The 15,145-nt window shown below is 27.4% G+C and overlaps 2 protein-coding genes and 1 long non-coding RNA gene across 3 annotated transcripts; 1 reads left to right on the forward strand and 2 right to left on the reverse strand.

Annotated features, from left to right (window-relative positions):
• Positions 1-512: 512 nt before the first annotated feature.
• Positions 513-2,076, reverse strand: LOC101498249 (uncharacterized). Its single transcript, XM_004514314.4, has 2 exons — positions 1,877-2,076; positions 513-1,167 (listed from the first exon to the last, which is right to left on the reverse strand). Exons 1-2 carry the CDS (start codon positions 2,004-2,006, stop codon positions 785-787), a joined length of 513 nt encoding a protein of 170 aa, XP_004514371.1. The 5' UTR covers positions 2,007-2,076; the 3' UTR covers positions 513-784.
• Positions 2,077-3,444: 1,368 nt separating this feature from the next.
• Positions 3,445-4,777, forward strand: LOC140920880 (uncharacterized). The gene is made up of 3 exons (XR_012163481.1): positions 3,445-3,719; positions 4,049-4,146; positions 4,282-4,777. It is a non-coding gene; the product is annotated as an uncharacterized lncRNA (long non-coding RNA).
• A 7,711-nt stretch (positions 4,778-12,488) lies between these two features.
• Positions 12,489-13,726, reverse strand: LOC140920823 (uncharacterized). Its single transcript, XM_073369667.1, has 3 exons — positions 13,700-13,726; positions 13,490-13,603; positions 12,489-12,716 (listed from the first exon to the last, which is right to left on the reverse strand). The coding sequence occupies exons 1-3, from the start codon at positions 13,724-13,726 to the stop codon at positions 12,489-12,491; spliced, it is 369 nt and encodes a 122-aa protein (XP_073225768.1).
• Positions 13,727-15,145: the final 1,419 nt, after the last annotated feature.

Genomic DNA, 15,145 nt, shown 5'->3' on the forward strand with positions numbered 1-15,145 from the left:
TATATGGATTTGTTAAACAAATCATTTATAAACAAACTCTTATACCTATAATTCTCAAACACCCATTCAACATTTTTTTTTTCATCAATATATTACATTAATCTTTATTTCTTTCTCTTTTAGGTGTATATTATACAATAATGTACACACATCATTTTCCTTTACAATATCTATGTTTTTTTTTTCATTAAGGTAGTAGCATCTTCTAATTAAGAAAGAACTATACATTAGACGAGCAGAGTTTGAATTTGTATAGCAATATCGTACAGTATAACATTGCAACATAAGTTGACAAACCATAGTGAAGGAATGCTAGTAACTATTTTTTAAACTAAATTCTATGACATACTCTATCTTTTTTGTTTGATTTTATTGTTTAAAAAAGTGATTAATTTTTCAGAAATGTATTGATTTTCTTCAAAAATAAACCAATCATAAAAAGTTTGTTCAAATGAGTGATACTAATATTCCTCAACCATACAACAACATATATCTACTTTGAAGCTTGGAAAGCAGATGAACAAATATATACTTAACAGTTTTTCAAAACACACATGATACATCATTACATATATGTTGCATTTCTCCATAGCTACACATGATACATCATTCATTATATCTATAATTATGATAATTATATATTACAAACAAGACTAGAAAAAAAAAAAAAAAAAAAAAAAAAAAAAAAAAAAAAAAAAAAAAAAAAAAATCAAGACTTTATAAGAGTCTATTGTTCCCTATAAATTTTATTATTCAAGTGATTACATGTCACCTGAACACATGATTAAGGTATTCCAATGATAGGGAAAAAAGGTATATAATAGCTAGTAGGTGCCAAACCCCATTCTGGAGGCAGAGGAAAATCAACTGTTTTGGATGAACCAAAAGCTGTTGAAGCCTTACAATTTGTGTTTTTGGGGCATGATATCATGAAACTAAGAGGAGTGGAAATTGTGTAGTCTTTTTTTTCTTTTCCTTTGATAATTTGTGAAACTTGGTTTTGTTTTGATACATAGAGTTGAATTGGCCCACCAAGAAGTGTTGCAAAGCAGTTCATAGAAGTTTTTGTATGGTCTGAAGGAAGGTTAACCTTAAAGGAGCCATCATCTTTTGTTGTTGTCATAGCTAGCTTTTTAACACCTTCACACTTCAATGAGACATTAATATCTGAAAAACATGGAAGAACTTCAAGAGTCAAGGTACAACATTCCTATATAATATATGAATTTAGTTGTTATAAAGTAAGCAAAAAAAATAGTTTTATGTTGTTTAGATGTGTAATTTCAAAAGAAAAAACATAGTTTTCCTCTTCCAAAATCATGTGTGATTTTTAAAAAAAGTAAAGGGTGGTTAAGTTGCTCTCAGATGAGTAGCAATAAATATTGACAAATAAGGTTGGTCCAATATCCTTAGAACCTTGTACAAAATCTCAAAGACATTCTCAATGAGACCTCTTGTTTGATTAAGGGGTTTTGTTCGGTCAAAAATTAGTAATTTTGTTGGGAGTTTAAAGCTAGGGTCTTGTTGGGCCAATTTGTTGGGAGTTTAAAACTAGGATCTTACTAGCTAGTTGTCTTTATGGACCATAATGAATAAATTAATTGATGATATTATATTTAAGATTTTTGACTTTGTGATACGAAAAGATAGAGTTTAAATCTGTCTAAAATAATTGGAAAATAATCCTAAATATCAATTTAATTAATGATAATTTCGTCTTCCACAATTTTTTTAAAAAACATGTGTTAATATATTTCATAGTCATATCCAAATATATATGTTTACTATTAAGCTGGTAAATAAAGTAATAATAATAATAATGACATTTATTTAAACTCAAAGGCAAAGATGAAATAGAGAGTTAGGTAGCACAAACCAGATAAATTGTTGTTGTGAGTGCAATCAACACATGAGACTTTTCCCTTAACCATTTGACATGCTGATAGATCAATTCTAGCAAGAACTAATGCAAAGAAAAGAAGTGTTATAAGATGAACATAAGCCATTATGAAGAATGAAGCAGGGGAAGAAACTGATAAACAGAACACTACATAAGTTGAAGAGAAGGTGGTAAGTGTGGAGCATATAAATATACAAGTAGCAATAGAGTGATCTCATGAGTATATTAAATATTGGGGACCCTTTGGTATAAATTAGTTGTTGGTGTCAACAGATTGCAATAAAGACACCTTCAACGTTAGATATTTACTACTATCATGCATAGGATGGATGAATCCCACATTAATAGTACTTCTGTGGGACATTAATAGTTGATATTCTTAAGAAATTTCAGACATTGACATATAAATAGTATTGCTAGAAAATTATAATGTTTTTTAAAAAAAGCATATATTTGCAATTAGTTAGATTATGATTGTATTCGGGTTCCTACTTCAAATTCTTTTTTGTTTAATATAATCCCATAAGTAAGTAAATAAATAAATAGATTATTTTAGTTTTGCAAAATACATCGTGTAATCCTAAGTTTGTTGTAAGTTTGTTGAAAATATTAAATTGATCATTTAACTTTATTTTAATTAAGTTAGTCATTTATGTTTATAAAAGTTATAATGTTAAACTAATTTTAGTCATATAATTTCCTTTCAATTATTTTTAATTAGAGATTTTTAAAATGGTACTGTGTTTTGTTATCAATCATATAAAGAATAACATAATAAATTTACATGTGATTTCATGACATAAATTAAAAAAAAAAATTACATTTAATTTCAATAACTCTAAAATCAATGAATTTTCTCTTATTTAATTATTTTTCTAAAATTTCATTAAGGGCTTATGTTTTTATGATTATTGCAACCAAAATTTCTTGAATTACACAAATTTATTAAAAAAAATTGAGAGAATTTTGAATTTTAATTTTACTGATTTGAAATTAGGATCATTGGTATAAATATTTACAAGCATAAAAGACAAACTTAATACTAAAAAGAGATCAAGAACTAACTTTTTACAAACAAAATAAATAAAAGAGTAATCTGTTGTATTTTCTTATAACTTAAAGGTATGCGAGATGTATTTTACCTTTTATTTTTTAGTAAAAAATACTCTAACTAATTAACTATATTAAGGTGTTGTTGTTTAACGAAAACATTAATTTATTAAAGTAAAATTTTGAAAACAAAATTGGCAAATTCAATAATCTACCTAATTTTCTTAATAGGTCTAAAATAATCTAGAGGTGAAAAATAAGGGAAAGACATAGTACGTAAATTACAAATATATCTTTACCTTCTTTTTTTATAGATATCTTTACCTTGGTTTCCTCGTTCATTTACTTTTTTTTTTTTATAGGAGGAAAAATTCTAAAGAAAACTTAAAGAACATACTGTAATTAACTTAATAAGTCTAAAATTTTATCTTATTTCATTCATTCATTTATTTTTTTTTATAAGAGATAAAATTTAAGGAACAGATGAAGGAAAAGGTTAAACTCTCCAAAAGTTGTAGCTTTATTGAGCTTTACAATGTTATCACCAAATTCTATGGATAGAGTTCCAGCATGTACATCAATTTTTGTTCTAGCAGTTTTCAAGAATGGTCTGCCTAAGATGATAGGCGTCTTGTTGGACTTATTCTCCTCCTCTCCCTCCATGTCTAGAATGTAAAAATCGGCAGGAAACATCAATTCAGTGACTCGAACAAGTACATCATCCACAAGTCCAGCAGGACGATCATTGCTCTTGTTCGCCAATTGAATGGTAACACATGTACTCTGTAAAGGTCCAAGAGCAAGAGAGTTAAAAATAGATGTATGCATAACATTAATGGAAGCTCCTAAATCTAACATAGCATTTTCAAATTGACTATTATCTATGGTACATGAAATAGAAAAAGTTCATGGATCTTTACATTTCTAAGGCATGCGCTGAATGAAGGCTGCAACATTTCACCCCATGTTTACTTTTTCATTACCTTTTAACCTTCTCTTGTGTGTGTGCAAATCTTTTAGAAATTTTGCATATCTTAGAATATGTTTAATTGCTTCAAAGAGGGGAATGTTCACTTCCACCTTCCTAAATGTATCCAGGATCTCGTTGTCCCTATCTGCCTCATCCATTATCTTAGTCTTCAATGCCCTTTGAGGAAAAGAACATGGTATATTTTTCTCAACATCAACAGTTTCAGGTATCAAAGTTTCCTCAACAACCTTGTTATTTTTCACAGCAGTTTCCAGTACATTTGGTATTTCAATAGCTTTCCCAGACCTCAATGTAATTGCACTGACATTAGGAGCATTTGGATTTACTATTGATTGTGCAGGCAATAGGTTTGACCCCTGAGTCTGCAATTGATTAATTGAAGTGGCCAACTGACCAATCTTTGTTTCCAAAATTTGAATGGTGGAATATGTTCTTTGTTGAAATTGGAGATTCTGGACAGCAATCTGCTTAACGAGATCCTCTAATGAAGGTGCATTGTTTTGCTATTGTGGAATATTTTGTTGCTGGTGTTGCTGCCTAGGTTGTTGTTGTGCAGGTGAATTCCCCCATCTTAGGTTGGGATGGTTTCTCCAATCAAGATTGTACCTATTAGATGACAGATCATAGTTGGTTTTAGGATTGTATATATTTGCTACATATGTTTGAGGAGCATCAGCAATTGGATCTTCTTGCAATGTAGGACATGAATCTATAGGATGCTCTAGAGAAATGCAAATACCACATACCATTGTTTGGTTTTACCTATTGCCAATTTTTTACTAAAGATGTAAGCTCATTAAGTCTACCTTCTAAATTATTGTGGGAACAAGCTTGAATTTCATTAACACAACTTGTCAACACTACTGAATTGTTTCTAGTTGTAAACTGTTGAGAATTAATGGACATGTTCTCAATCAAAGCCTTTTCCGCATCTGGGGTCTTATCGACAAGTGATCCCCCACTAGCAACATCCAAAATGCTTCTATCCATAGGTAGCAAGCCTTCATAAAAATATTGGATGAGCAATTGTTCAGAAATCTGGTGATGATGTCATCTAGACACTAATTTTTTGAATCTCTCCCAATACCCATTATGATACCATGAATTAGTCAACAAAGCTCAGTTAACAAAGAGGTATCTCGTCCAAGATTTTAAAAGAACCCGCAAATATAAACTCCTCTATGATATTTGATAAGCCCTTAACAAACAGCGATGTATGTTGTGTCATGATAAGAACCATCAATATTGAGCTTGAAAGAGTTAGGATCATGAGAGTATTATTTAACAATAATCTTCCTTTTACGATCCTCTATAAATGAAGAATGGCAAAGTTAAAGATGTTGATGATTGAAGAAAAATTATCTATTTAAAGATTGATAAAATTGCTCATAATCAAGTGATGTTCATGAGAAAGCTAATTGGTTCATGTCCATCCACAATATATTTACTATGATATCAAACACAAAAGACTAATGACCTACGATCGAGCCAACATCAGTTAATGTAAGATTGAAATCAATCCATTAAGAAAGCCTGAGGTTAAAAAATGAGCTTCATTGCTCATCCTTCACATTAATAAAAACATGCATAATAATTACCAGAGTTTTGAAGCATTTGATGCGAACATCAATATTTAACATACTCCAATATTTTATTTTACATTAATTAGAAGTTGTTTGAGTCTGTCAATTTCCACACCAGATTAAAATTAAAGACTCGATAGTAGTAGAACCCTCCACTTATAGAATTTGGTATACAGATTTAATAATATAAAAAATTCTATCATTTCAAAATTCTTTATTTATTTATTCCTTCGAATTTTTTTCACATAGCGTTAAATATCTCATCAGAAGTCAAGGTAAAATATTCTTGTCAATTTAAAATTGATTTCTAATAAAATAATTTTTGCAAACTAACTTTTGGTAAAATGCCCAAAATTCAGAGTTTGGTTTAATATTTACCAAATTATAAGTGAATTTTTTTTCTAGATATTGTTTCAAAAAGTTCTCATTTTTATCTAAATTGACTAATTGAAATATATATATATATATATATATATATATATATGTGTATATATATATATATAAATATAAAGAATTGAGATATTTTACTTTTATTTATTTTTGAATAAGATGACAGCATCAATAATTATTGAATAAAATGGATGCATGAGATATTTTAAGCACTCAAAATAAAAGAGAATATGTATTTACTCTTTCTATTAAAAATGGTTTCTTCAAAAGCTAAACAAAATAACAATTTCATTTTCAGCAACAAAATCATTTATTAACAAAATTGATGTTTGAAAATAATTACACAAAAACATAATTAAAATATCAATGATTATATATATTTTTAGTATATTATACAAACGCGCCCATAATTGACAAAAAGAAAATAGTTAATGTATAGTTCTAAAATTCAAAATATAATAAATATATGAAAATTTAAAAAAGAAAAAAATTGTAACATGAAAAGAAACAAAAATAAAAAACAAAAACTACTCTCCAAAGAAAGGGACTTCCTGAACATCTATTAGTAAGTCGAGGATAGATTGTCGCAACCACTGCATTCAAGATCGGGACAGAAGAATCAAAGTCCTACCTATTCCTAAATCACCAAATATTTCACAGAATTATGACACCAAGAGTGTCAAAAGTTTAGCAAACCTTAACCTTATGAATGAGTAGAAGTATAAGTTGTCACTTCCCACATATACAAACAAACGGAGCTATAGTATTTTTATTTTTTTTTCATTTTCAAAGATACCTATTTAGTTTTTTAAATTTTAGCACAATTTTCGTTTTTGTTTTTTAAGATTTTTTTCTATTGATTTAATCATTTAAATCATATTTAATTTGTACCATTAATTTTTAGTTTATATTAATTAAATTGCTCATGTGTTTTTTTAAGTTCTAACAGTTTTCTCGAATTGCAATAATGAAATGCTAAGATCTAATACAAACATTACAGTGAATTAACTGTCGACCAAATGTATTTTATTGATAGAAAAAATTAATGATATTGATTATATAGATATACGTTACTTACAAAATTTTAAAGGTTATACATGCATTTAAATGGTTGTAAAAAAGTTATACATACATTTAAATGGTTGTAGAGAAAATTAAAAAATATAGATCATATATAAAGTTGATTAATACTTTTTTTAATATTAATAAAAAAGACATATCATTGCAATATTTAATTGAGTAGAGTTTATAATTGTCAAATATTTAATTTCAATTGCATTAATGTTGTTGAAAATAAGAAAAATAATTAATAGTACAAACATAAATATAATTTAAAAAATCGAATCGAGAGAAAAATATTTAAAAAGTCTAAATGTGAATTGAACTTAAATGATGATATGGACTTTTTTATTTATTTGCAATGACAAAAGTTTGAGAAGTGCATTATAAAAAATCGAAAAGAAAATGTCAAGACAGAAAAGAAAATTAGGAAGGTTTAATACAGTGCATTGACTCTTTCATTAATCTCTTTTTTAGTATTATGCTCTTTCATTTCATAAACTTTTTTTGTTCAGATTCTTAATTAGTATTATATATTTCTTTTTAGAAAAGAGGTAGATATCATTCTAATTAATTCAACATAATTTTAATTTGTTTTACAATACTTAATTTAATAATATCAGTATTTATCGTTTAAATTAAATTTAGAATTTTTTTTAATATATTATGTAAGAGACGGTTGTTTCTCTCAATGAAACATTTGGTCTTAGACAACAGCTGACAGTAATCAGATAGTACGAAATTTAAAGAACGATATTAAAAGTGGTAGGTCATGCCCATATTGCATTCGGTGTAGCGACCTACCCTAACAATTAATCACAAAAATTGTTCAGCTAATGTAACTGAGTCTTGATAATTGTTGGATTTTTTGTAATAACACAATTTGGATTTTTTTAATAACTCAAATTTTTAAAAGAATTGTCAATATATTTATTTTTTAAAATTATATATTAAACTATCATTTTTATGACTTAGTTAGAAGTTATCATTTATAAAGATGACTTTATTAAAAAACTCAAAAAATTTAAATTTGTAAAATATAACTTTCTTAAGAATTTTTTTTAATTAAAAAAAGTCAGCATATTAAAAAAGAGATTTCTTACATCTAATATTTTTTAATTTAACAATATATATATATATACAATTAATATTATTTATTAAAACTCATTCATAAAAAATAATATAAATTTTTCAAAAATTACAATAAAAGTAATGTCGAACGTGGCCTCCAGTACCACATTGCTGATATTTTCTCATGGTACATCACGGCTTTGTTCTTCTTCGTCTTCATCTTCTTGAGGATGTCGCAGGGGAAGTGCGATAGAAAAACTACTTTCACCTTGAGTATAGTCTTATATTTGATTTAATGGGGTATATATATTATTGAAGTTTGGAATCTAAAAGTTTTGTTGATACATATTATTAAGTAATTGAGTAGCGGATTCAAGTATATTATAACGAGTATTGAATGTGTTATACAATAATTCATATTCGCTTGATTGAAAGAATATTCGACAATTGTCTTTTTGTTATGGTTGTTAGTTGTCAAAATTAACTTCTTCCCCTCGACGTGTGTAACACCCCAACTTTTATAGTAGACTATTTAATTAATTAAAATACTATTTTACCAAGTTAATTTGATATTTATAGTGTTCTAGGATATATGTTGATAAATATTATGATCAATTTTCTTTATAGGTGTTTGTATGATGTGATGATTTTTTGGATTTTTGATTTAGTAGTTAAAATTAAATTTGCTTATTTATTTATTTATTTTAAGGAAGAATAATATTATGTTAAAATGAGTATTTTGGAGAAAAAGTTTCTAATGTATATGAGTAAATAAATTATTTTTTCATGTTTTTTTTAGTTTCGAAAAGTTATTTTAAAATAAATTTTTAGCCATCGAAAATATTACTAGGTTGAGTCACAGAGTATGTCGCTCTCTTTAAGACGTTTTGTTGTACACCCCAACTTGTGCAAGATAGACTATCAATTGCGAAGTCCCCAAGATAAAACAGTTCAGACAAACTATATCGGAGTTCTACTACACCGTAGAAAACCGTACTAGAATTACATCCTTAATATAGAGGTTAAAGTCACTCTCAATAAGGCGATTAAAGCCTTTTCTGATATGGAACTATGACCACTCATAAAACGAATGAACTACAATATAAAACTGCTTTAAAATGACAGTGGTATTAAAAGTGCTTTAAAATGACAGTGGTATTAAATGGCTCAAAAGTGCATCAACCAAAAAATGGAGAAAAGAAAAAGTTGGGAACTTTCTCAAACTTTGGTGTATTTTTCACAAGAGTTCGACACTCTTTATATAGTGATGGAAGCAAACCCGTGTATATTAAATATCCAACGTGAGACTTTAGTATTTATAGAGTTGAAAACTACTCAATATATGAGCGTTTTCCAACATGGGATTTCATTTTTTAAATTCGCATAATAACATATTCTTTATGTTCAAACAATTCATTAAAGACTTTTAGAAATACTATAAAATAGACTTTGGACTAGACAACTATTTACACTCCTATTTTCTACTTCTGTGTATTAATTTGGACTATTATTGTTACTGGATTTGGTTTTTCTTTCATACATTTGTGAGTTGCTCATTACACCTCCATTCCTTCCTTAGACTGGACTCCCCTGTGTTGGGTCTTACAAACTGTTTTACTCATGCACCTATACATCTGTTATATGCACCATTCCATCTAAATTTTTTTTTAATAAAAAAAAAAAAAACCAAAAACACACAGGAGCCAAATAACGCAGTAAACCTTATTTCTCTCAAATTCACTCCCACTAATTTTTTATCATTGGAATCAATCACAACCTCTATCTCACACAAAATCGACCACTTAATCCATTTTTAACATCAATTTTATCGATTGTGACTCTGTTTCATAAAAAAACAATTGCATTTCTTTCCTTCGGCAAGCTACTTGTGCCCGATTACAATTACCACATTTGTTATCTCAAAAAACTGGAATCATTTTTGGATTCCTTTTGTCGAAATCTTCAAGAAACACTACCCATTTGTGTTTTTCAGTGAAATTGACATATGACCCTTCTAGCACTTCGACGTGTCAGTGAGACTTTTTCTATAGTTTTTTTCTCGTCGATTTGACTTCATTTTTGCTCCTAAAATTATTATTAATTATTTAACATTTATTTTTATGCTTCAAATAATTTATCGCCCGCATCTCGGCTTTGTTCGTTGTCGATCTGTAGTTGTCGTTGAAAACTCTCATTGATTTATGAGTTTGAGAAAGCATCGAATAAGATAAAGGGTGAGAAAGTGTTCTAATTCATGAATATAATATATTGTGAGATGAACGGGAAAATGAGACTTCCCAAATATTCATTTGGGTCTCACTACGTATGGTAGTAGCCATTTGAGGAATAAATTAATTAATGTGCAAATATAGAAATTGTGAGATTAAAACATGGAATAAAAACTTTTATAAGATGTTGATTGATTTAATTTCTTTAAATGTGTGGTGTTTGATACTATTGTGATATTGGGTGTCGAATGAATTTTGTGTGTATGTTCGATTAAATGAGTTTATGTGATGTCATAATAAAATATAAATACATTGTAAGATATAAGTTTATGTGATAATAAAAAATGAATGCATTATGATAAGTTTATGTGATGATGATAATGTATGATGAGAATATTGAAATAACACCATAGTTGATGAAATAGTGGTGATTCTAATTTGTGCTTGATATGATGGTCTTAATTGAGCATCATAGGCCAATGAGAGGAGAAAATAGATGTTGGGAATTTTTGAAGTGGATATTACTGTGTCATCATATAGGTAGGGCTTGACAAGCCTAATAATTTTGAGGAAGTACAATTGAATGAACTTGATCGTGGCGGTCTATTGTTAAGCCTTAAGCAAGATTGTTAGACATTTGAGGTATTCAAGTGAGCAACTCCTAGGTGACTTGGAGATAGCCCTTCAAATATCGGAAGCTAACATGCAACACAATTTTACCTCGACTGTCGTGTATATGTGTCTCGCATTGAGTTGAGTAGATCAATGAGGACAAGGTCAATTTGAATTGTCCATCCACTTGAGTGATGGAATAGTATCAAACCTCATAACTAAGTATTTCATAGTTATAATGGTACCAAATTGGGAAGAAGTATAGTCTAAGCTCATGCATATTATTGTATTTTCATGTGATTGTTTTGTTATGATTAATATGTATCACTTACGATAATAATTTATTTTAGATTATTTGATGTTATAATTAAATGTATTGATTTTTCTTGAGTATTTTGACATTATAATGTGATATTATTTTCTTGAATATTTTGATATATTGTAATGTGTTATGATACGATCAATTATAATTATTTGTATGTTTTTCTTATTTATATTATATTATCATCATGATTTCGAAACTCATCTCCTTCATTGTTTGTGTTATTACAAATTAATGAGTCTTGAAGTACAAGTTTGGAAGAAGTTCCGCTCTAATAGGTGATACTACGAATGAGAGTTATAAGTTGTATTTTACTTATTTAATTAAAAACGAGTTTTTTATGAAAACCTTATAAGTACTAGTAAGTTTTTGGAATCAAATTAAGGAATTATATTTAAATAAAGGTTATTGAAATTGCATTGTTTTATAGAAGGAAAAAGTTTAAGGTGTTCCGTTTGTATTTTGAGAAATGTGATATCCTAAATAACTTATAATTTTTTTTCTTTTGAAAGAGTTTATATTTATCCGTTGTAAATATTTATTAAAATATGATACATATATATAATTTTGGGGTTTAAATGGTTTTTAATTTTCGCAAAATCAAACCACGTATTCATAACTTGGTTTAAATTCAATATTTAGAGGTTGGTCATGCATAATATGATTCTCTCGTTCATTTCACTCTTTGTTTTTATTTTTATAGTATAACTAGTGTGTAACATGTGCGTTGCACGGATACAGATTACTATTTTGATAAATATATTGTTATATTAACTTATATAATATAACAACTTGAATTAGCATTGACATTAAATACATAGTTTTATTGGTGTTGACATTAAAGACATAATTTGAATTTTATCATCAATTAATTTCATACCAAAAAAATAACTTACAATAAACAAATCTAAACCGTAAAAAGAATGTCATCGACATGTTTACAAATTATTGAAAATTTCGTTGTACACAATATTTTTTGTGTCGATACACGGTTTTCCTTCTTCGTCTAAAATAACAATCTTTAATCCTTCCATACACTTTACTCATGAAATAGCCAATATAACTGACCATGAATAAATACATGTCGCTTTAAATACAAACCAATTTGAGAAAGAGATTGACCTTGACTCTTATTTATGGTCATTGCAAAACACAACGACAATGGAAATTATCTTCTCTCGAATTTAAATGGGAAAGCTGAATTAGATGGAACCAAATTCATCATTGTTATATAAATCTTATCGCCGATATTTTTTCCCGTGATCACAGTTGCTCCAATAATTTATATACACAGTTCATTTATGAGCAATCTTGTTCCATTACATAGTCCGCTAGCTTGATCAATGTTCCTCAAAAGCATGACTGGAACATCAATCTTTAATTTTAATCGGTGATTTGGAATTCCTGAATATTTCATGTCATTCAAAAATTCAGGTGTGAACCAATCTCTATGCACAACACACTTTTCATTGGACAGTTGAGTCGGAACTATTATATTCCTTTTCCTCACCTGCAATTAATGATAAAACATAATCATTAACGATATCTACAGTATCATGAGTTGGAGCAAGTATTGCCCTCTCTTCATAGCATTTCAAATTTGTCATGTTTTGTAAAAATAGTGGATATGTCAATTCATACTATAAATTTAGTATTTAAATAAAAATAAATAAATAAAAAATTGAATAAGTTAGTTGGTAGTACTTCTAGTTTACTTTTAACCTTACTTGAGTTTGAAAGAAACTAACTCAAGAATTTCAGGGTTGAATAAAAGCTTAGTACAATTCATTACATTTTGTAGTTGGCTTTTACCATTAAACATCTTCGCTTTTAGAAACTGAACAAGTACAACAACATTTTGATTATAACCAGATTGCAAATATGCATTCAATTCATCCACATAGGATCCAAACGGTGAACATTCATTTCTTATACTACATAAAGAAAATAAAATTAGTTAATAATTAATAGAGAAAGTTATTACATACTGAAAAAAATTATATAGTATAAAAAGTCACACCCATCTACTCTAACTCAATAACTTTAAATTTTATATTGACACAATTCTTAAAATAATAATGATTAAACTGTAAATAACTAAAATAAAATAACAATGACAGATTGAAATAAATTTACCAATCAAGTAATTCATGTTAACATTTCAAATTTTTGGGAATGAAATGAATGAGTACGGAGAGGTTGTGACCAAACTAGTTTCTAATTCTCGGACCATTGTATCATTTTGCAAATTCAATTTGAATTGGTGTTCGTTTTTCTATATACTTCACAGTTAGACGCAACACCAAGAGAACGAAAGTTGTACACATCTCCCTCATGAATATTAGTCTCAAATCGAGAAATAAGAGTTTTTCGCACTGTTGCTGGAATTTTATCACCCTAGAAATATGAAACAGAATTTTGTTAAATTAATAACTTAACAAATAAGTTTGTGTATAATTTAAAACTTTGAATTTATAAAAGAAAGAATTAAACCTTCTCATCCATCAATACCATTTCCATCGCATAGAATTTATGTTTGACATTCAGATCAAACATAAATCACATTCGCACAACTCTAATAACCAAATTTCATTACTCTTTTTTTGGAGAAATTGAAGCAACAAAATCTTGTTTTTTTCTAGACATCGGAGAAAGATCAAGAATTGTGTATAGATGAGATAATATAAATGATAATATTATTGAGGAGAGACCGTTAATAGCGGATGCTGAATTAAGAAGAAAAGTGGCACTAAAAGAATTCATAAAATAAATATAATTTTTTAATTAAATTAATTTGAAGTCTAAACTAGTGTTTAAAAAACCATTACTTTCAAAAAATGTTGTTGTGTAAGTGATTGTATTTTATTTTTAATTCATTATTCTTATTTTTTAAATTGCCACTAAATTCTCAACTGACATATCAAATCGTGATGTAATGGAAGTTTTGCATAATGAAGTGGTTATTTCTACAAACCATTGCTTTTAAAAAACGGTCAAGTCGTTGTGTAATTAACTGTATTTTACTTTTAATTCATTTTTTTTAATTGGCCACTAAATTTTCAACACACATTCACATCCTCATGAATGAGGTGGTTATTTTTATTAATAGAAACTTCATATTTGTCTAACAATCTATCACAGTGAGGTAACGATGTTGTTTGAAAAAGATAGGACTTTCAAAATATCATAGTCAAAGCCAAACATTAGAAAATGGTTTTTGAATCTTCACCAAGCCAATGGGTTTTTTTTGGTTGCTATCCCTAAGGTGAAGCTAGCCTAATTTTTTATGAGAGGGTTAAATATATAAAAAAAAGAAAAAAAACTGAAATATATTTTAAAAAATTAATATATTAAATTTAATCATTGAACCAAAAAATTCATAATTTTTACTTATATAATATGTAAATTAAAACTGCAATAAAGAAAATTTAAACAACAATAACTATTTAAAAAAATGGCATTCGGTGATATTTTAAAAAGTTAAATTTATTTATTATATTGAATTCATAATAATTAACAATTTTTTTTAATATAAACCGTTAAATTATTTGTAAAAATTTCATCGTCAATTTTATTTATGAGTTATGTATTTACATTTTTTATTGTTAAAAATGTTTTATTTGAAGTTGCAATAGATATTAAAATTTTCAAAATAATAATGAAGTGATAAATTTTATCCATAGCATTAAGAGGCTTCTCCCCTGACTACAACAAAATCGTTGTTGTTGGTGTATTTTAGAGATTGATTTTGTAATAAACCACACCAACTGTTGGGATCTATATAACCAAATATTTACCAATTTTAATATATTGAATGTTATTATTCTTACAGTACTGATTAAAGAATACATTCGAATATTTTTTAACTTTGAGTAATAAAAAATTCAAAGAGTAACTTTTGTTTTTATTACTTTGAGTAAATTAAGTGATTTTTGACAA

Source organism: Cicer arietinum, chromosome 6 (genome assembly GCF_000331145.2).
Source record: "Cicer arietinum cultivar CDC Frontier isolate Library 1 chromosome 6, Cicar.CDCFrontier_v2.0, whole genome shotgun sequence".
Lineage (NCBI taxonomy): Eukaryota > Viridiplantae > Streptophyta > Magnoliopsida > Fabales > Fabaceae > Cicer > Cicer arietinum.